The sequence below is a fragment of the Copadichromis virginalis genome, linkage group LG16 (genome assembly GCF_057382275.1).
Source record: "Copadichromis virginalis isolate Kocher_CV1m ecotype Utaka linkage group LG16, C_Virginalis_male_GT1.1, whole genome shotgun sequence".
Lineage (NCBI taxonomy): Eukaryota > Metazoa > Chordata > Actinopteri > Cichliformes > Cichlidae > Copadichromis > Copadichromis virginalis.
In genome coordinates, this window is record NC_140633.1 from 25685544 (window position 1) to 25708631 (window position 23088).

At 37.6% G+C, this 23088-nt stretch overlaps 1 protein-coding gene across 1 annotated transcript in view; it reads left to right on the forward strand.

Moving 5' to 3' along the window:
* The first annotated feature begins 1577 nt into the window (after positions 1-1577).
* kcnh7b (potassium channel, voltage gated eag related subfamily H, member 7b) overlaps positions 1578-23088 on the forward strand; it is a 42723-nt gene continuing 21212 nt past the window's right edge. Inside the window, exons 1-5 of the mRNA XM_085434077.1 lie at positions 1578-1939; positions 2301-2531; positions 12566-12721; positions 18870-19310; positions 20093-20304. Of these exons, the coding sequence (XP_085290203.1) occupies positions 1864-1939; positions 2301-2531; positions 12566-12721; positions 18870-19310; positions 20093-20304 (1116 nt within the window). The 5' untranslated portion in view covers positions 1578-1863. The remainder of the gene's footprint in view (positions 1940-2300; positions 2532-12565; positions 12722-18869; positions 19311-20092; positions 20305-23088) is intronic.

The window sequence follows — 23088 nt, forward strand, 5'->3', positions numbered from 1 at the left end:
AGAAAGTTAAGAAAAACAGCTGTCACACAGCAAAAAGATATGGGGATTGAATGTCTTGGTCAGCAAGGTCTTTTCTGTGTGGTGCTTGCATGTTAGCTTAATTGGCTATTCTCAGTGGACTGTGGATGTATGAGCATTGGCAACCTGTCCAGAGTGTACCCTGCCTCTCGCCCTGCATTTTCACCATCACTTGAATCTATTAGTCTTTTTAACGCAATGGACAGATGTCCGAAGTGATTCTTAAGGGCTTAGCATACCTATAGGATTATTTTTTCCAGTTGCTCAAGCTATATGAATCTACTCAAGCTGCCGTTGATCCATACGGTACAAGAAAACTAACAGAAGAGTCAGGGAGGTCAGTCAAATGCAGCTTGCACAGACCCACTAACCCAAGAAAATGTAAAAAATATAAGAAACGCTGTATGGTTATGTCTGTGAAGATTCTCAGTCATCCAGGTCATCGTAGTCAAAGGAGCTTGCAAAGAAAAGCGTCTGGACTTCTTTAAGTTGCTTGAAGCTGTATGGTTATATATCGAATCTAATTTTATGACTTTTGATTGATTTTTGTGTGCCTGTATGAAATATTTAAGCTCATGGTACATGGTGTTTCTGTATAACACGGTGTTTAACATAACTGTTGAAGTTTTACATAAGTTTTACATGTATAATATTTTACACATTAATAAGGTAAGTGCATTTTGTCGGCAAAATTATATGTTTGTTTGCTTGTTTGTTGGGTGGATTCTAGGAGACCACCAGATATCATGAATGCTAATTCTCCTCATTCAAAGAAAAACAGTTCTCCAGTTATAGAAATAAGTCTTTGTTTGTTTTTTCACTAAGGACTCGATGATTAAGATAGAATCCACTCTAATATCTGCCCATTCACTGTAAGGAGTTGCCTAGCTGTAGCCATATTTAGCATAATTCCCCTACCAGCGGTGGGGGTTCGGGTGATGAGACAGTACAGTAGATAGCCTCGGGTTAAAATGTCGCATATGTTATAAAAAGTAATGATATATGTTAATTAGTGGGCTGCTCAACAAAGCACATAAACATATTTCACAAGCGGTTAGACTCTTTTTGAAATGTTTGCAAATGCTAAGGAACATTAATTCATTAATCAGCGGTCGCTGAGTTAGCTTACATATTCAAATCGGTGAAGTGGAAAAAAGCGCTAAGTAGATGTTGGACAGCAAACATTACAGCAGTCTAGAGTATCAAACATGTATAAACGGTTATTTAAGAGTTCAAAACAGCATGTCAGTTGCCAGTGTTAATATGTGTGCGTTTCAATTTTTATCAAACTGCTGTTAACTATCACCCTCCACTAAAAACTCTCCTGTCATTATGTGGACCCCCCTCCCCCTCAACCACAAACACACACGCACGCACGCACCCATACACACAAGGCAGTATGTAAGCACATACTGTAGTGTATTCCAGCAATGCTCATTGTTGCTCCGCAAGGCTGGGACTTATCCATACGCGGGCTAAGCCCCCTGAGAGCAACGTCATTCCCCTTGGCATATTAACCACTGTCCGCTGTGTGCGCTCAACACACCGCGACAGAGGACGTCAGGATCGCACCCAACCTCAACGCGAAATGCTTTGCGAACTAAACCTAACTCAAGCAATCCTCCCCGATTCCGCGCGTTTCGGAGATGAGCCATTTAGATGCTCAGTCATACAAGCGGGATAAATAACTCTACGGTAAAGTAGAAAGGTAATTTAAAGTGGAAAGAGTGTTTGCGTGTAGCGAATTTGGTAAAAGAAACCCCATAAACAGCGAACCTTTGCAACTTGGGGATTTACTGTGGAGGCACTTTTTACTGAAGATCTCGGGATATTCCTTGTCTAAATATGCCTATAAGAAGAGGTCACGTTGCACCACAGAACACATTCCTTGGAATAATAATTCGGAAATTCGAGGGACAGAGTAAGTATTTTGTTGATGTACAAATTCTGCTACCAGATGAAGAAATAGCACAAAGTAAACGTTATTGACAGAATAAGATATGTATATACGTGTGTGTGTGTGTGTGTGTGTGTGTGTGTGTGTGTGTGTGTGTGTGTGTAACTTTATGTTAAGATATTTCTTAAACAAAAGGATAAAACTGAAATGTTAGATTCTTGTTTTATTATTATTATTATTATTATTGTTATTATTATTATATAGACTCGGTTTGTTTAGTAGTTGCCATGCACTTCACTTGATTGCTGACTGTTAATATATGTGAGCCATGGTTTACACTGAGATCACATCAGATCATATATATTTGTTCCCCTCTTTCATACAGACCGGAAATTTGTGATAGCTAACGCCAGGGTGGAGAACTGCGCAATCATCTACTGCAATGATGGCTTCTGTGAGATGACAGGCTTCTCAAGATCAGACATCATGCAGAAGCCATGCACGTGTGACTTCCTCCATGGTGACCTCACTGACAAAGAGGCCATCAACCAGGTGACACAGGCAGTGTTTGGGTCTGAGGAGCGCAAGGTGGAGATCACCTACTACCGCAAGGATGGTAAGTAACTGATCTGGTAAAACAGAAGGGGGCTGGCACAGCATGCCCGTAAGCTGAGAGGTGTCTGGAGAGCACCTGGAGTTCTCCTCATTTCATGTTGTGTCAGTCAGTTGGTCACTAACCAACCAGAGGTGCATGTCCACAGTACCTCAGACAGAGGAAAACAGCAAGGCTAGTCTAGTCTAAAATTAGATCTTCCTAAAAGTTTATGCTGGTGTTATTTCATGTGTTCTGCAAAAAATAACTAGATGATGGTTATTAGAGATTTATGAAACGTGTTCTTACGAGAAACAAAAAATATTCTGATCATATAATACAACAGGAATGTTGTTGTTTTTTAATATTATTGGATTGTGTTTATTGTTTTGTTTTTTTCAAATAAAAACAGTGTTTCTGTAATATTGTTAGTCTTACATCTCAAATAATGCACTACACAAAGCAGCTCTGCAGGTGAATTTGTAGGACACAGGTCAGCAGCTGTAAAGTTTATGTTTTGTCTTTTGAATCTTACCTTGCAGTAAATTCTTTGTCTACTTTACAAATTTCAAATATAGTAAAATACACTGATTGTGTGTTTGAATCTCTATGGTGCATTTATTGATGCGGTGGTTTGTACCAAAGGTTTTCAGTTGTTTCAGTAGACAGTGGATCAGTCCATTGACCTATAAAATTGCTGTACAGATTTGCTTGCAGTGAAAATGCTCTCCCTTAAGCGGTAGACTTTTGTCATTCATTTTTGGCCAGTCCTATTATGAATGGTGTACTGAGAGACAGCAATCCTGAGTCAGAGAGATTTAATACGACGTTACCACTCAGTGGCATAAATCCGCAGATTGACCACCTCCTGCCATGCTCTCACATGAGGCTTTTTTTTTATGGTCAGCGTGACATATCTGTACACAGTTAATCCCAAAGGTACTACTCTTGTGGAGCTGCACATTTTGATCATGCTTTATTGTTTTCATTTAGCACCCGTGTTTGTGCCATGTGAGACCTCTTCTGGTGAGACATTGTTGCTTTGCACTAATATTCTTTAGCATTTGATCACTTTAAATCATGGGCAAACAGCAGTTTTATATATGTGGATTCTAAAATAGAAGAAAAGTGTTAATATTTTATTTAATCCTAGGAGCCTAATTTTTAATCATGAGTTTAATTAGATTCTGTGCCATGGATACATGCTTAATCTTCCATCAGTAACCATCAGGCATGTTTTGGGTTTTTTTTTGCTAATCATGATCCAGCTGCTGCACTGTTAAATAGATTGTTGCAGAAACCTGCAAGACAATTTCACACCAAACTCTAGGGTCTAACTGGAAGTGCTTGGTGTATGGCAAACAGGATTTTAAAGAAACTTCATTTAGGTTCCCATCTTCCCATATTGCATGCTTGTTCTGCACTCTGTTCTAAAAGTCGTGAGCATTCAATGCTTAAAGCATTGTGGATGAGAGTCTGAAAACCTTCCAACGTAATCGTTTGTCCCAGTCCTATCACAATCCTCCCTAGTGTGCATTACGAATCCAAAACATAACTCTTAATACTCCTCAGAGGAATTTATAGTTAGCATGTGTGCTCATGAATAAAGATGTCAGGGCTGACAGTGCAGTGACTGGGAATGAGCAGCTTTCAGAGTAGATGCATTACACGGGTATGGAGGACACCATTCGCCTGCTTTAAGGGAATAAAAGATTCATGCCATCCTTGAGAGAAGTAGCCCTATTGATTCAAGACAGCTGACAAATTGAAGTTGATGGGCAGAAAGTGGTTGCATTTCATGTCTCCAAACTGCATTTGAAGTTATCAGTCCTAATGCAAATCAGTTAATCCTTTGTATTAAAGCCCGAGCACACACTGTTATGAAATTATGAAATAAACCAGTCTCAGCATCGGCAGGTTACCAATGTTCTGTTTCTCCCCTTTTTCATGCATATTTTTCTCCAAGTATTGGTTGATTTTTGATGTGTGCCTAAAATGCCAGAGGTTGAAGGAACTGAAGTGAGGCAGGTGTAGTTTGTTTTCCCCTTCCACCAATAACTGCGGTAAGAAAGTAAGGTTTGGATTTGAGGAAGCTGTGCGACATCAGGAGCAACAAAGCTTTATTTCTCTTTTCACTTAAAAAGCAAAAGTTAAGCAGCTTATGTGAATGCTTAGAAATTAAAAGTAGGGGAACAATAGCAACCATGGGAGCACAGCAAAGGCCTTTTGCACCAGACCATTTGCTTCTAATTTTTGTGCTTCCCTCTATGTGAAGAAGCATGACGTGCTGTTAGAAGAGATACCACATGTGCTGTGTTACACCAGCTATGATACATAATCAATGAGATAAATGCTTTCCCCTGAAGGCTTTGTAGAGCTATCCAATTCCACAGGGTGTAATAATACTTTGTACCTGAATGAGTATTAACAAAAGGAAGCTGACACCATGGAGCAGAGAGAAGTTAAATGGATAATGGCGACATAACAGCAGCAGCTTAGCTAACCATGCTGAATGATGTGGGACATGTGGTATGCTTGGGTGCAGAGTTTCATAGGTGGCACGCCACCAAGGGGACTGCAGGGCCATGTACCCCTGCTGAGGGTTTAGTGGCAGGGGAGTGAGGGGACAGGGAGTGCCTACAGTACATAAGGTGTGCTGCGAGACACTTGGATGACTTCTCTCTAAAATAGCACATCCATTTTTCATCACGCGAGCCTTCTTTAGTGTCTCGTAGTATGAGGTGAAGCAGATAAGGTTTTCTACATCTGGTTATTTTCAGCCCGTGCAAGCAGATGATTTCAAGTCCGGTAAAATGTTTGTTAAAACATGCTGTAGCACGAGCTCCTTTCAAACTCAACAAATCGAGATAAGCTTAATTAATAACTGGAAATTGATAGTGATAGTTACTGACATAACCCTAACAATATTTGCATTAGATAGCAGTAGTAAATCATGGACTATTTTTAATGTCATGAGATTCTTGTAGTGGAGTGTGAAATCCAATGTTCCTCTCTATACCATCTGTATTTTTCTCCTAATTAGCTACCGTACGTTAACCTACATTACCCTTCAGTTCATTTAACCTGCCAGCATCTGTACCAAATTAAACATAATTAAAAGATCACAAAGCAAAATCTCACCAACTAATAAATATAAATTCAGTATGGTGTGTGCTGGAGCTGCTAGTTATCCCTGATGGCTCTGAAGACACTGATTGAAGATGAAATTAGGCCAGTCTATGTAGCTTACAGCGCTCTCATTGAGGCGAGATATTGCCACAGGGTCTAAGGACTCTAAACAACGGGTTAGCTTGCATGGCCTCTCTCTACATACACCAGTCCTGATGGGCTATGCCCCAGTAATGTTGTATATTGGCTTAAGCAGAATAGCCCTAAAAGAGGAACATGTCAGATTTCATTATACAAGACTCACTAGTAGTTGTGGGGCTGTGTTTAAAAGCTACAGTACAGTTGTGTAGAACATGGTTGGAAGGATACAAATAGAAAAATTTGCATTCAACAATGTTACTCATGCTTCTTCCCAAAGCAGATCAACTTACATAGGAGAATATGAATCCTTAATAAACACTACTGTGTACAAATATGAACACAGCTATGTGCATTTATGCGTCTTTAAGACATCTTAAAGTTGCACCACAGCTTTTTTTTCTTTGTTGCTCATCATTCCAATTGTGTTGAAAGGATCACTTGATTAAGCAGCAATGTTTTAATAATTGATGATGGAAACAGAATCTACAGTAATGAAATTTCCATCATGTATAGGGAGCTAGTCTTAATACAGTGTCCAGTCTTTCAAGCAGGTGTAAATAGCGTCTCTTGGCTCACAGGGAAAACAGTTTATATAAAGATCTCAAAATGAATGCACATTCAGTAAAAAAAAAAAAAAGAGTTTGCTTGTCAAAGATGTTAAATATGTTGATAAGCATTAAACACTTAAAAGGACTGTGACTTAAAATGAAAATGAAAATGGACTAAATATATATAGAAGTAATAAAACACCCTTATTATTCCATCAACACTAAAAGCCTTTACTGACGTACATTGTGTGATATAAAAATTATCCAAAACAAGTCAAAATTATTCAAGTATTTCCACAGTTTTTGAGCAGCATGACACATTCGCAATTTTTAACACCTAGAGTACTCCAAGTTCTACAGACATTAACAATTTCCAGGGACGCAGATGGCACGCTTAAACATGTGGAGCTTTCTTCTTTCTTCTTTCGGTATTGAGCAAAATGTGTAATGTATTTTAGAGTTACAGTGGCATTCTAGTCATGTAATACTGATATCAGTAGATATACTGTGGATGGCTGCATACACTAGTTTCATTAACTGACTCAAATTGGCTTTCTTTCCCACCTGTTTGGACTCAGTAATGTCAAAATGTATGTTTTTATCAGTGTGTTTAGAACCTTTGCTGCAGGACAAGTTACAGTCATTTGCATTCAATTGACTTTAATTATATTTTACACATACCTAGTGGAAGAAATTAAGTCATGAGACACTCTGCACACTGCCATGATAACATTTGGTGAGGCATACATCAGGGCAGGGCTTAACCACGACTTTATTCAGGAGGTCTGCTGAGCATGAGGGTGCATCTACTCTTGGCTGCACAAAACACACACAACACACACACACATATATTGGCTTTCCTTGTCCCAGTGCTATCCAGTTGCCATGGTTACCATGGGTCATTAAGGGTGCAAACCCTTACTTGTTTGCATCCTTCATAATTTCTAAAGCTTTGAGTGTTCCAAGGCACAAAATAATTGTGAAATGAATTAAATGTGAAACTGAAAGGGCCTTTCATAGTGCTGGTCCTTTGGGCAAATTGAGTAATCAAGCACGTTGGTCTTTGGTAAGAGAATATACCACCAGTATTTTGAAGAAAGCTTCAGAAGCTCTCTGCAGAGAGAACAAAACCTGCAGCACAACCCTTTGGCAGCAGTCCATAAATCAGGACATAGAGATAGACAGAAGTAAAATCTATGAGAGGCTTCTTGGCTTTTGCAAAAAATTGCTTTTAAAGAACTGTGAAAGTCTAAAAATTGAATTATTTAGTCAGAACTGCAAGCAGTTTGTCTGGTGAAAACTCGCATCTGGCTAATACTATTCCCCCAGCAAAGCATGGTGGTGGCAGTATTCTTTAGAGGTGCAGGGTCAGGGACATGGAGCCTGGGTTGAGAGAAGAGTGAACACAACCAAAATTCAGAGTGGCTGGAACAAAAAAGGCCTTGGAGTTGAAATAGGGAGCGAGAATGAGGTTCAAGTTCAAGTTCAACTTTATTGTCACTTCAACCATATACAGTTTAAAAATACACAGTGAGGCGAAACAACGTTCCTCCAGGAACCAAGGTGCTACAAGACAAGACAGGTGAGGATTCAGATTCAGGACCACAGTGAACAAAACATAAAAACACATTAATTCTGCAATGGGTTTGAAAAGTCTCTGGCTGTCCTTGAGTGGACCTGTAAAAGCTCAGGCCTTAATTGCATAAAACATCAGTAAACAGACAAAAAGATGATATTTTATTGATTCTCCTAATAGAGTTTAACAAAATCCTTTTGAAAGAATTGATTTTTTTTTTTCAGAAGGGCTATAGCTTTTACAAGGCAGTCACTTTATTATTTATTTATTAAAGCAAAAGTGTTTGCTCTGAACTATTTGCAGACATGTTCAGCTCAGGGGCTTCACGAATTTCATTTTGTGTTAAACCTCAGTTTTGTTTCTGACTTGTCGCATTTGTTTATGCAATGTATACTTTGTGCACTATATGCATTCTTCATTTGATTGATAAAAGTTGCAGCTGCTTGAAATAATCTCATTTTTAAGTGTCGCCTGACTGCATCTAAAGGCAAAAATGCTAATCCAAGACACGACAATAGAAAAGTATAAAAACATATACATCGGTAAGACTTGATGGGGCTCACACAGCTTTGATACTCAGTACACCTTGTTTTTAATGTCACTGAGCTTCTTACTCTACTGTTATATATTAATACTGCTTTTTTCTGTTATTTCCTTTCACTCTCTCCTAACTCTGTGATCCAAACATAAATGCTTGTAAATAGGTTAAGTTAGAAATCTGAAAACCTTTCTTGATGAGTTTGAAAAATACCTTAGCTTCATAAAAATTGTCTGGCAGTTTTATTCTAATGATACTTCAGCTGTGAAGTGATGTCTGCCAAGGCAATTTGTTACCCAGCAGGGGGTGGTGTCACATATAATGGGATCTTTTCATCTGAATTTCATTTTTATTCACATATTTTATGGCTTGCCTTTACTGTAACATTTAAATAACAAGCGCACATCCTCAGATAATAAGATTTGATTGTCTAAGTCCCCACTTAATTAACATGTTGGATATTCTAGAATATTAATTTGGTGATAAGCTAAAAAAAACTGCTAAATTGATTTATGATTTAACAGTAACAGTTAGTTACAAATAAATTATAACTAATTTTAATTACAATTAATTCAGATTTGTGCCCCTGCAGTAATGTTTACTAAAATACCTTCAGTAGACTTAAACTGTGAATGACACTTTTGTTTTTTCTGGTAACAAATAACTCAACTGATCACATGGCACACTGCCATTGGGGTTTTTTTGGTCAGAGAAACAAGAACTCCCTGTTCTTCTGACTGAATATGCTTGTTGTTTAACAGGAAGAAGCACTGTGTCCTTTGTTTGGTTCCAAAACAATTAAAATGAAAACGTGAATAAGAGCGTATTATGAGATTAAACTTGGTAACACACTGTCCGTGCTGATTCAACTCAAGAGTTAGAAGAAGCTTTGCTTTCATCCGTTTCGGTAAAGGTGACATTCAGCAGGAGACCAGACGAGAAGGGACCCCCATGGCTTAGCCTTTAAACATGACTATTGTTTCCCATCTGGTCAGGTAAAGCCCAGCCCCGAAATATTTTTTGCTGAATTTACAGTTTCATCCTGGCTGATCACGGAGCCTTCTCTGAAAAACAGACTACACCACTATTTCCACTATCAGCTATTAGTAGTAACTACTACTAATATAAATATTTAGTTATTCTTATTATTCAGGCTAGATTTTACAGCATTTAAGCTTAGCATTTAATTATTTTTTGCTGGTTAGTTATGCAGTTACATCACTCTTCTGTTAATTAGCTATAATGTAAATATAAATGTGCCTAACAGAATGAACACAATGTGTCTTTAACCATGCAAGCCATATGGTGTTTGTTTATTTATTTATTTATACTAGTGCATGCTAGTAGTTTTCCTTGTTCATGCTGTCGGCAAACTGATATGCTTATCACAATAAAAAAAATTTAAAAGAAAGAAAGAAAGGTAGTTAGTGTTCATATGCCAAAAATTGGTAATATTTAGCCTCAGTCACACAGGCCTAGACACCAATGGGCAAACCCCTGGGAAGCTCGGGTGTATTCAGTGTTTGCAAGTGGTTGGTAGAGGGTATTATCTGTTGCTAGGTGAAATAAAGTAGGCAGCTACACCAAAAACATTCATTGCAATTGCTTTGTACATTAGCACATTAACAATTAGCAATTGTAGTGGTCTTGATGCTTTTTCTGCAAACATTGGCCAAGTACTTACCAAGGGGGTAGTCTTCCATGCAAACTATCGCTAACTGTGCCAATCTGCTATAGTGATCAAAGTAATCGCAAGGAAGTTTTCATTGCAGCACTGTGTATCAATTTCACATAGTTGCTGGCAGCATCTTCCCTTAACCCATTACGAGGTGGTTGCTCGACATGTATAATTCAGCTTTTGTGGATATAATTAGATATTATTGCTGTAAAATAATGACAGAAGGTATTGTCGGTGCACAAATGCTTAAAATGGGTCATTTTGGGCTGTCGGTGAGTGGTTGCTAGGCAATATGACGATGCCATAATATTTGATATAGATAAAAATCCTTGGATGTATCCTTTATGCCAATTTTGTTTATTTGATTATCTAGGAAGAGTTTGCGGACAAAAAAACACATAATCACACAGAAAGACAGAGATTAAATTAACTGGGTGACCTGATGGCTAAATAGTTCAGGCACATAGCACATGGGTGAAAACTGACCATTTCATTCCTCTTCTCTCTTTCCTCTGTCTTCTTTCCTGTTAATCTCTACTAGAGCTGTCAAATTAAATGAAAATTTAAAGTAAAATTTACAGAAGTCTATTCACGGCTGAGCAATAGAGCAAGGATGGTATCCACATCTGTTCAAGTAAGGAAGAGAAATGAGGAAGTCTTGGCCATATTTTTTCATTCGTCCATGCTAATAAACCACTTTGTCCCTTGTTCTTTGTCTAGGATATATCTTGAAATAACTACAACTAACAGTCTACACTCTACCTTACATATTCTTTATCTTATACTCACCTGCTCTGTACCAGGGTGGATCTTTTTACTTGACAAACTGGTCTACATACTTGATCCGAGTATAATTAAAAGTGAGTCTTAACAAAAACTGTTTTTTTTATGTCCATAACACACATCAGAACTGTGACTACAGTTTTCCCACCTTTCTTCTTACTGGTGAACTTTGTTGCACTGTTTTTGTATCCTGTAAGCTCACAATTTTTTACTCTTATTCTGTTTATCAGACAATCAGTTCTGAATAACTCTCATCCACTTACTTTCCCTCCCTGAACAAATGAACAGTGTTAACTCAAAGAGATCAAAGTCAATACCAAAGTGCTCCCTTTTACAGAAAGGACAATGCAGAATTAGGTGAAGGATTTCTGGGAAATGCAGGAAAAGTGCTTTTTATGAACAGGGGATTTAAATTGGGCAAGGACTCGAGGTTGCCCTGCTCTCTAAGCGCCACTTTCGACTTTATAACGTAACATGACCAGGAAGCCTTTACACGAGATGAGATTGCACACAGCACACCTTCTGCTCTTAGTAACACATCACATATGTAACTGTGTTTTGTTCCAAACACTGAATTCCACTATTCTCTAACACCAGCTGGTGCATTTTCAATGTTTTCCATTTCATTTAGATTACATTATCATCACTTCTGGGGTTTCTGATGCTGAAATCTGTCCAAGAGAACTGTGGCATGTAGAAACAGACCAAGCTTGTTATATTTAGTCAGACAGCAAGTCTACTGCTAATGAATGCTGCTGGCAGGGTGTCTGTGAGCCCTGAGGAAATTGCAGCGAACACTGGTAATATGTGTCCTCTGTGAGTATGAGCACAACACAAACAGACAGACAAAATGACGGACAGATCCACACAGAGAGACAAAGGTGTAATTTTACTATGAAACAATTTGATTTTATAGCTCAGTTCAAAATGATGAATATATCTACACGTGTTAATTTTTTATTTTTATTTTTTTTAAAGGTTCAAATGGGGCTGTTTTTTTTACTGGTTTTTATAATGTAATAATAACTGGAGTAGTTTCAGAGCAAACATTTTTCCTCATACGAGAAAAGGCCACTGATACTATATGTCCCCCAACTGTAAGTAGCTGTTGTGTTATTGCTTCAAGTCCAGTGGGTAGAGAGTTTTATTGGTGAGCACTTATGCCCACAAGCAAGAGTAGATTTTGCTAACGCAGCTTTAACCAGTGCAGTTGAGAAATTGTGATCTCGCTGGATTTTCTGCTCCGCTGCCTCACACAACGGATATTTTTAGTGATTATTTCTATGTGCACACTGCAGTTTCTGTGTTGGCTGTAATCTGTCTTGCTTGTTTGATCTGTTACACTAAATCGTGCTGTCTCAGCCATCGTATTGAAACTTGGTTATTTTATGTAATATATTTCTCATTAAAATATGCATGCAATATATGCATAAGAACAACAACATACAGACATGAACCAATCTAACCTCTGGATGTTTTTATTTTATCTCATCTATTTCATCTATTCTGGCATACAGCCATTGACCTTTAATATTAACGTCTTCTCTGTTTTTCCAAAGGTGTCGTAAGTCATTTTTACAGTTCTTTATAGTCCTCTCACAAGGACTTTTAACTGGCACGTTGTATGTTCAACTCTCTGACACTGATTCTTTGTTTCTCTTTCAGGGTCTGACTTTCAGTGTAACACTCATATAATCCCAGTGAAGAATGAAGAGGGCGTGGTGATGATGTTTATCTTAAATTTTGATTATGTTGTGGATGAGGGAAGTGACAACTCCACAGAGAAGATAAGCCCCACGTCCCCTACAAAGTCTGATCAAAGTAAGTATGTTAAATACTACTGGAATAATTAGTGATATAGCATGACATACCTCCCTAATGACACCAGTATCTAACAAATACTGTGGAGCTGTTTAACTTTGCTGCCATACAAACATCTGTGACAAAATTTCTGCATACCCGAATGAGTAACTGGTGCATTGCAGGATAAACGTTTAAAAAAAAAAATATCAAGAACTCCTGCATGTTTTCTCACTTTCTTATTTCAGTCCATCTGACCTTCATCAGGTATACAAGCAACATATGGACTAAACAAGCATGCACACATGGGAAATTCCTTAGTCATTCCAACATGCAATCAGGGAACTGTATGATCACATAAAACCAGGACAAACAGATTCAGGGATAGCTTCTTTCCCAGAGCTATCACCGTAGTAAATAAGCACAAAAACAATTGAACCTGCTTAGCTATACCATACCGTCACTGCCATTATATTATGCTGCTATTCATACTGTCATTATATTAATGCTGCTATCCTGTATATATCAGACTTACTATTGTTTGAGTACTTGCGATTGTTTTATTGTACTTTTTATATTTTACATTTAGATTTATTATTGAATCTTGCACCAAGGGAGTGGCACTCCAATTTCGTTGTACTCTGTACAATGACAATAAAGGCTATTCTATTCTATTCTATTCTATTCTATTCTATTCTATTAATCTGAAAAATGAACACTTTGTGTATGTGTGTCAGTAATGTTGAGTGTTTGAAGTGACATCCAGGTAAGTTCAAAACTGTTGAAGTTCAGAGTAAAACAACAGTAGGCTCTTAATACAAACTGTGTGCTTCATCAAAACATCATATTATCAGCCATAGTCCATTAAGAGTATACACAAATCACAAATAATCACAAACATCATACTAAGTAAATATTTCCTATGAAAATGAAAATGACTAGATACTACTTGTTATTACATTTATTCCATTCACTGACTTATGTTACCCGTTGGGTATTTTAATACATTCTGATTCCTATATGGCATATATGGTATATGAATGATACAATATTTTGATGTTTTGAAAGGTTTTCATTTACAGTCTGTCTTGTATTTTGAACTTGAGGAGTTTTGAATTCATTTGGATGTCACTTGAGGTTAGTATTATCACACAGGTGATCCTGCTAATGCTTTTGGTTGACTACTGACAGACATACATGCAAGGTGTTAATCAGTCAGATTAATTTCATTAGTCCTCTCACTGCATGTGATGACGATTGAGATACTTCGCGTGTATGTGGCAATGCAGGGATTGTGCTCATATACTACGAGGTCAAAAGAGAAAAAGAGTTTAATAAATGTAACAGCAGCAAGCAGATCAGTGTGTCTAAGTTCTATTTCTTTTTATGTCTTTGCTGTCATGATTTTTTCTAACACTAGAAATTCCATCTTAATTTTTTTCTGTCTATCAGTCGGCGATGTGGAGAGGCAAATAATAAGGGACCTTTTTTTTATTTGGCTGACAGCAAAGTTCGATCAATAAAGTCCAGAAGGATAACTCAAAACAAAAATCCAAAAACCCGGCATGGGGAGTAATCCAGGAAAACACTGAAGCAAGACAAAGAGCTACATTAGGGGGAGAAAACAGATGGTTTGACAAAGGACAAAGGAAAAAGAAGTCTGAATATACACAGGCTAAATGCTGAGATGAGATGGGAGGCAGGTGGAGAATGAAGAAATTAAACTCATAATTGACAAGATTTATAAGTGAACTAAAAGAAGAATCAAGAAATTCAGCAAGCAAATAAAACAAGCTTCAACCAATCGAACATCTTTTAATAAAATCAGAACCCAAACTCAGTTAACAAAAGAAGACTTGATTTTTTTTCATAAATATGCATCACTATTCATTTATGCATTGCATTTATCATGTAATAACACCATTCACAAAACAAAACCTTCCTCGCTTCTTTAAAGTATGTCAATACCAGAGCAGATGGCTAAAACTAAAATATCCCTCCACATTTGGCAGGCTCTAATTTAGTACTGTGTTCCTTTTCATGCACTGTGTAACTTCTAAACATATTGCTGGCTTTTATTGTTCTAAAAATGGTGCATTATTTAGTTTGCCAGTGTAATATAGTTTACACCAACAGCAATTAAATATACCATCTGCATGCAAGGAGGAAATGGTCGACTTACATAACGTAATCTTGTTAAAAATGTTTAAATATATCCATTTTACACCCTGGGGGAGAGCAGCATATAGCACACCTCTCTTTTTTTTGGTGTATTTCTAGAGGTGTTAATGTCAGTGAAACCTTCCTGCTCTTCTCTGTTTGGAAGCACTCAGCGTCTTTTCTCTTGACCTGAGTTAGGCTATTCGCTCAGGATGTATTCCTCCAGAGCACTGACATTCATCTTGTGCTGTGCTGTGTGTATTTAAGTGTGCATGTGCACGTGTGTATGTCTCTTTTGTTTGTTGCCAGCATTGTTAGTCAGACTTGATTGCTTGTGACTGTGCTTCAGCAGAGGAAACCTGTGGGTAAATTAGACAGATAAACATATGATGTGACATAAGATTAGGAGAGTCAGAGACAATGACTCTTGACTTCATGCACACTTTCACTTTATATATGATAGTAGTATTATTTATTTTTCTCTTTGAGCAGCTCTTAAGTAATAGCAGTGCATTAAAGTGTAATTTTATTCTAGTTGCTTGGTTGAAATGAGTTTTAAAAACTGATGCTAGTCATTTTGAACTGAATCTGCTGGCTATTGGAATGTATTATGTTCAGATATTGCTAAAAGTATTATTTCTCTAAATGAATATGTATTTAATAAGATTCACGTCATAAGTATAGAAGATAGAAAAAAAGAAATGCTTACTGATGAAATTAGTTTTAGGTTATCGGGCATTTAAAGCGCAGTGGCAGACACGTACCATTGGCTGAGAAATAACGTCACTGATTTCAAAATAGAAAGAGCCTTGGAGAAAATTTCCACCATGCCTATTCCTGTGATTTAATATAACAGTCTCTGAAAGGTGATTTTCGTTATACAGGGGTGTTAATTATCATCTGGTGCTGACAGCTGGTTATAGGCCAGCAGGTGTCAACTAGTACTGTACGGAGCTTGGCAGAGAGTAATCCCTCTCGCCTCAAGCTGCTATCTAAAAGGTATCCTCCACTAAATTCAACTGTTAAGGCCTAAAGCCAGAGATGGTACACTTATACTGTGTTATGCAAACCAGACTCTTGCTGCATAAAATGGAAATTGTGTTTTCAGTCAGCGACTTAACAAAAAATCGGTTATTATAGCACTCTATGAATACATAATTTTTACGACTTCTGATAATAGAGACTTTATGAGCTTTTTTCTGAAACTCTGAATCTATGAACTTTTAACTCAATTCTAAATGTTCATGCTTGCTCATATCTGCACTCTGGGAATGAGTCTGATGTTGGCCTCTTGTAACTGCAGTGTTATTCTCTGGAATATTGTCCACAGCTCTCGAACATAGCGTAGAGTCCTGGAAAATCAAACATAAATCCAGGCTCAGCCAGATTTTTTTCAACCAACAACAGTCCAGTACTTTGCTAATATGATTGCCAATGTTGCTTTAGAAGAAGAAAGAAGAAAGTGTGTACATTATTGTACTTTATTGAGCCCCGTGGGGAAATTGCTCTCTGCATTTAACCCATTCACTCAGTGAAGCAGTGGGCAGCCATTGGGCGCCCGGGGAGCAGTGTGTAGGGACGGTACCTTGCTCAGGGGTACCTCAGGGTAGCTGTTAAGGGGAATCGAACCCCCGACCTTCCGATCATGGGGCAACCACTCTACCTACTGAGCTATCCAAATGTCAATCTCATACTGTATGTCTAAAGGACACCGGACTTTTTTATGGCCATCAAACCTTGACGTGGTTAGCTGGAGCAGGTATGACAGATTCAGTGAGAGGAACGCAGCAAATGAGAGAAGGTGCAAATTTAAAGAAGAGAACCAACTAAAAAATATCTCTTGAAATGTTGTGCATGCTGCCAAATGAATACAGCTCAATTATACACATAGGGATGTCCTTGTAAGCCACACTATCATAGTGTCATAAATATGCTAAAATAGATATTTTTTTAAATCCTCTTACTATGATACACAATAATATAATACACTGTCTGACTGAAAATTCCTCCCACATATTCAGAAGGTAAGCAATCTAACTTTGCACACAGGTACACATTAAGCCCCTAAAGTGACTTATCTTATTATGATGTCAGCATTTATGCACTAATAAAAACCTATAAAAGAATTGTATCATTTTGATTTCACAACAACTAATTAATGAATACTGAATACACTTGATATGATATGATATGATATGATATGATATGATATGATGTGATATGATATGCTAGACTTACACAATTTGTAGATATCCTTTTTGATATCTATAAATTGTGATCCTTACAGTACTAATATTATATTAATGATTGTTTATGAAGTCAAGCTTACTGTATTTAGGGACTAAATGAAAAGTTTAATGTAATGTATAGTTTAAAATAACTATACAGCATTTCAAGACATGTAAAAAAGTCCAGCCTACAAAATCATCTTTTTATGCATTTATCCAACAATAAGGCATGTAAATATGCCATATGGGCATGTCTTTGATTGATTTTGCATACCATTTTTTCATTATTTCTACTTAAAGGTAGTGGATAGTGCCTGGCTGATAAGTGATAAGACATTTTTTTATAGACCCAGTCCTTTAATCATTTTTCATAAAAGCTTTAAAAAGCTTTTGTCAATATAGCAGCATGATAGTAAAAAATATATCCAGCACAGCACACGGGCCAGAGGAGTAGAAATTTAATGTAACATCACAGGTAGTCTATAAAAGGATAGCGTGTCAAAGGAAGTGAGTAGGATCTTTCCAACCTAATAACCAAAGCAAACATTAGCACAACAACAATGATCTGCAGTCCAATTCGAGACTGGCGACATGGAGCATCCATAAAAATAAAAACTGAGGAAGGTGAACTGCATCATATGTTGTCAGTAATTTGCAGCATCATTGTGGTAAACATTTCAGCCTATATAACACTCCTTAACAGCACACCATACTAGACCCCTATGATAACTTTATTAATACTGTGACCTTACTTAATGTCATGTGACATCAAAGTGAGTAAAGTCAGTACACTCAGTTTAAAAGGTTTGGAAACTGCCTAAATCAATAGAACTGATGAAGCCTACTGAATGAGTACAGGCATGTCCTTAAGACTGATGTGTGTAGCTGTCCTTGATTTTTGTGCTTATGAAACAGCCCCCTAATGTCACTGTTACTGAATTTTGTTGTAATGAGATTCACTCTGTGATTAAACAAAGAATTGTTATTTTTCTGTTTCTCTTTTTAAACCTTGAATTAAGTTTTTTATTCATTCATTCTGCTTTCTTTCATACTAGCATTTATGCACCAAAGGAAAGACTCAAGTTAAAATCTAATTCAGAGAATAGTAAATTTACTTCTTTTTTTTTTGTCTTGTTTGTTTGTTTTTACAGACATTTATAAAAGTTATAAAGATAATTTGTCATTTGTATGTAGAGACTAGAGTGGAAAGATACCAAGATATCAAAAACCATTCAAGGAGACAGTTTTCATAGAATGCATGTTATGTGAATATTAACAATACAACAAAACAGAATAAACTATGGATAATGTTACTTTGTTTCACTATACCTAATTCAACTGAAACCATTAGAGTAAAATACCATTTTCCTTAGGCACAATGGATAGATGTATTCGACTGTAATCCTTCAAAGATATGCAGGATGCACCAAATAACAACAACAGACTGCTGCAGTACTGGGGACTTAGGAGATGAGTGCAGGACACAAAGACAGATATTTGCAACAAAAAGAAACCTGTTTATTATATTCTGGAAGGTTCATATATAAATCAACCAACCAAAATAAAGGTTTATTACACATTAAGGACTAGAACACATAAGGAACACAAAAAAAAAATCACCAGCACTACAGCAATCAGTCAATGATGACACATACACAATAGAAAACTCACAATGGAAAACAATATCAGACATGCTCCTGGGGCTATTAAATATATTTATAGATATACATATTACTGTGCTGTACATTGAGGTCTTCTCTCAATGTCCTTTCTATTTTTAGGGAGGAGTAGATTCTTCCGTTTCCGCCAGGCTGCTTTGAGCCTGATGAATACCAACAAGCAATCTCTTCCGCAAGAGGACCCAGATGCTGTGATGGTGGACTTGCCCAAAGAGGATGAGGACTCAGTGGCCCTGGAGAGTTTCCCATCACCCACCAAGAGCATTTGCAGTCCCATTGAGGCCAATGACACACATGCCCTCATAGGCTCAAGCCACCACTCCTCCCAGGCTAGCATCGGTCCTGAACCACTTGACCATTCATCCCCTAAACTCCCCTGGGAGAAACTCTACCATTCGGAGCCACACCAGTCCTCTACCTCCCTGTCAAATACCTTCCCCAGAGGCAGCATCAGCAGCATGAGAAGGGCCTCATCCGTTCATGAAATTGAAGGCTATAGTTCCAATTCAAAAAACTTATTCAGGGATCGCCATACAAATGAAGGTATGTGCTACACTACGCTCTATAACTTGTAGCTTCTGTCTGTGTTATGTCGTATTAATATATTGGCCCAGCCAACACCTTACAATTGGCTGCTCATGTTTTAACTCTATTATGATAAGTAAAGTCTGATCAATATATCAATAGGTTATATGGGCTTACTGCACTGAAATGATTGTAAACTAATGATTGAGACAGATGTCGTCATTTTGTCACAATGTAATCTTAACATCTGTAAAATCGTAGATAATAGCATTGCTTTTAAATAATTTGTCTCAATCCGTGTATAGCTATGAGAAAAACAGAAGGTGAAAACATTGCTTTTTAGGCATATGTAATTTAAAGGCTTGTGTATGAATAAATCAGTTTCCCCCCCGATTCCTAGTAGGCTTTAATTCACAGCCAACCGCAGCTCTAAAAGCACGTTAGATGTGTTGTAGCACATTTTTTCTTGGGTGAAAAAATACTAAAAATTCCCAGTAGTTCCTCCACTATCAGTTGATGTAAGATTACATTAGTCAATGGTGATGTGCATGTACAGTAAATGAGGCTGTTATTCTCTCTGGCTAGAAATAGATTTACAGTATACAAAGCTCAGCTTATTATGGTTATATTGCCATAATACCTAAAAATGGACAGGAGATTAAAAATTTTCTTGTTTAATCAGGGTGAAGCAGGTAATTTCTTAATATTTATTCAACAACAAAAAACCCACCAAATACTGTGTTAACCTCTACATCTTGCCAAGGTTACTAATGTGGCTGCCATTTGCTCTTGAACACTAGGCCCTTTCAACCACGTGAAGTCCAGCCTTCTTGGCTCTACCTCTGATTCAAACATCAACAAATATAGCACTATCAACAAGATCCCCCTGATTGCACTCAACTTCTCAGAGGGGACAGAGAAGAAGACCCACTCTCCACCAACAAGTGAGAAACCCATCATAGCACCAAAGGTTAAAGAAAGAACTCACAATGTAACAGAAAAGGTCACACAGGTGAGTCTGAAAATTCCAATTTATTTTTACATTGAAGCATCTGTTATTGTTTGACTTGCAAAACTCTCTCAGCTACCATTTCTCTGACCTGGGTCCAACTCTTAGAAATCCATCCATCCATCCACCTTTCCACACATATCCTTGGTTCTCTATTTCAAAGAACGTCACTGAGAGGGATGGATGGGAAGCTTGCCAGTGCACTAATCATTTCAAATGTAGTTCTGAAATTGGATGCCTCCATGAAGATGATGAGATATGATTCACTGACAGCTCATTATATTAAAGAAGAAATCATGTTGCAATCAGATCGCACCAGCCGCAATGCCAATAACTAAATATCATCTAAATTTTTCTCAACTCAACTGAGATAGCAAGACTTTTACATAGAGAGGCATTGAACCAGAGAAGTGTATACCAAAGTGGTCAAAATCATTTTTGCAGTAGTTTTCTCTTCCCCATTTTTCCCATGATGACAGATAGACTCAAAAGATGAAAACAATACAAGCCTTACTTTTGGAGACGCTAACAAACAGCTGACAGTCTATCATGCTGCAGAGATAACATATGGCTACTGCCCATCCACATTAATAGAGGAGTAGTGCCAGGAGTTGAAACAGATATTCAGTCTAGGAATTATTTTCCAGCCCAGCTACACTTTCTTCATGCAAACAAACATGCTGCTAATTTTGTAGGTTTACTCTATGTATTGATTTGGAATGACTCGATGATTTTATTGAATATCTAGTACAATAAGCTGAAAAATGAAACATTAGTATTGCCTATTTTGACAAATAACTTGCTGTCAAAATACAAGTGAATGGAGTTAGAGGAGTCTCAATCCCTAAGTCTAAGACAAAAATGTATGTTTTGTTTTAGTTTACAGTTATTCTGGTGATAAGTTCCAGTTTTGCAATTCTGTTTTGTTTCAAGTCTTACATCTGTACATGTGTGCATCTTTGGAGTGCACCTCTGGGAACCATGGACACAGTTGCACGAGGGCAAGAGTACAAGTGTATTTATTCTGATAGCTCTTTTCATTCCTTCTTGCTATAATATCACTATTCAAGTTGAATATTCACCTGAGCCCTAAACCACCCAGGATACCAGTACATGTCCCGAGTGATGAAAGTACTTTCATCTTGAAGCAAACTTAGTGGCAATATCAGAGAAAAAACATCTATTTCTGTTTCAGAACAACAGGAAGAACATTTCACTGACTCCCTATAGAACCTATTAATTCATTATGTTTACAAGTCACAAGTGGATGTTCTTAACACTTGAACAAACAGGGGTTCTAGGGCTAGCTAGACATGTCAATATTCATTGCGGTTTTATTTTTAAACTAATAAAAAAAACAATGTTTCATAAAATTAAGTGAGGGGAAAAACGTAAAATGTTTACTTGCTGGCCACTTTTTTATGAATACCTTACTAGTATGACCCCGCCCATTTTGCCTTCAGAATAGATTTTGGTCCATCCTGACTTGATAGCATCACAAAGGTGCTCTTTTGGATTGCAATCTGGTGACTGTGGAAGCCATTTGAGTCTAGTCGTGTTTTTCATGTTCAATAAACCAGTTTGAAAGGATCCGAGAGTTGTGGCATGGTGTATTTTATGGATAGAAGCAGCCACTGAAAGATATGTACACTGTAGTCATAAAGGTATGGACAGGGTCAGCAACAATACTCTAGCAGGCTGAAGAGAACATATCCCCCATTACCACCAGCCTGAAATGGTGATACAAGGCAGTGTGGATCCATGGTTTTTGTTGTTTATACCAAGTGCTTCTTCTACATACCTTGGTAAAAACACATGGTTAGTTGATTTACTGTCTTTCTGTCGGTCTGTCAGTCTGGCCTTTCATCTCGGCCTTTGCACATCAACTGCTGGATTGGATATATTCTCTTTTACTAGCCATTCTCTGTAAACCCTAGAGATGGTTGTGTGGGAAAATCCCAGTAGAGAAGCAGATTCTGAAATAGTGTGTATGCCTCCAACAACCATGCCACATTCAGAATCACTTAAAACCCATTTCTTCCCAATTCTCATGCTTTGTTTGGAATGCAGCATGGCATCTTGACCTTGTCTATATGCTTGAATGTATTGAGCTCCTGCTGTGTGATTGGCTGATTAGACATTTTTGTTCGCATGCAGGTGCACACTACCAAACAAAGTATACTTTAGGGATAACGTTGCAGTTATTCTGATAAATAACAAAATGTGTTTTGTTTTGGGATATTTCAGTAAATTAAGAACTCTGTGTAGGACACTATAAAATGCTTTGGGGCCCAGTAACCAAGCAAAAGAAAAGCTGAGAAACTTTATATTTAAACTTCTTTCACCACAGCTTTCTCATCTATAAATGAAAAAGAACCATCATCGTGATTAAATGTTCTCCCTCCCTGCTGATTTTAGTTTGGAGTTTGAAGACACTGCAGAGATGTGAACGCTGCATCTGCTTCCTGACTGCTAGCATGGGGAAATCTATAATTCATGTGCTGAAGATAAGGGAATGTGCTGAAAAGAATAGAAAGACCCATTGCCCTCATCCTCAATCGTACACCATTTTCTGCCATAAGAGAGCCCTTTCTGCTAGTCTGTCGCACATTGTGAAGCCAGAAACAGAGAACGGCTTTGCTTTCCTGACCACATTGTGTCATGGTCCTGGGCCATGTGGGCCCAGTATTCTTAGTTTTCATGTATTTTTGTATTTTGTTCTTTATTTAGGCCATGCTTCCTGGGTTGATCTGTTACGTTGTTCCTTATGTGTTTTCCCTTCGTGAC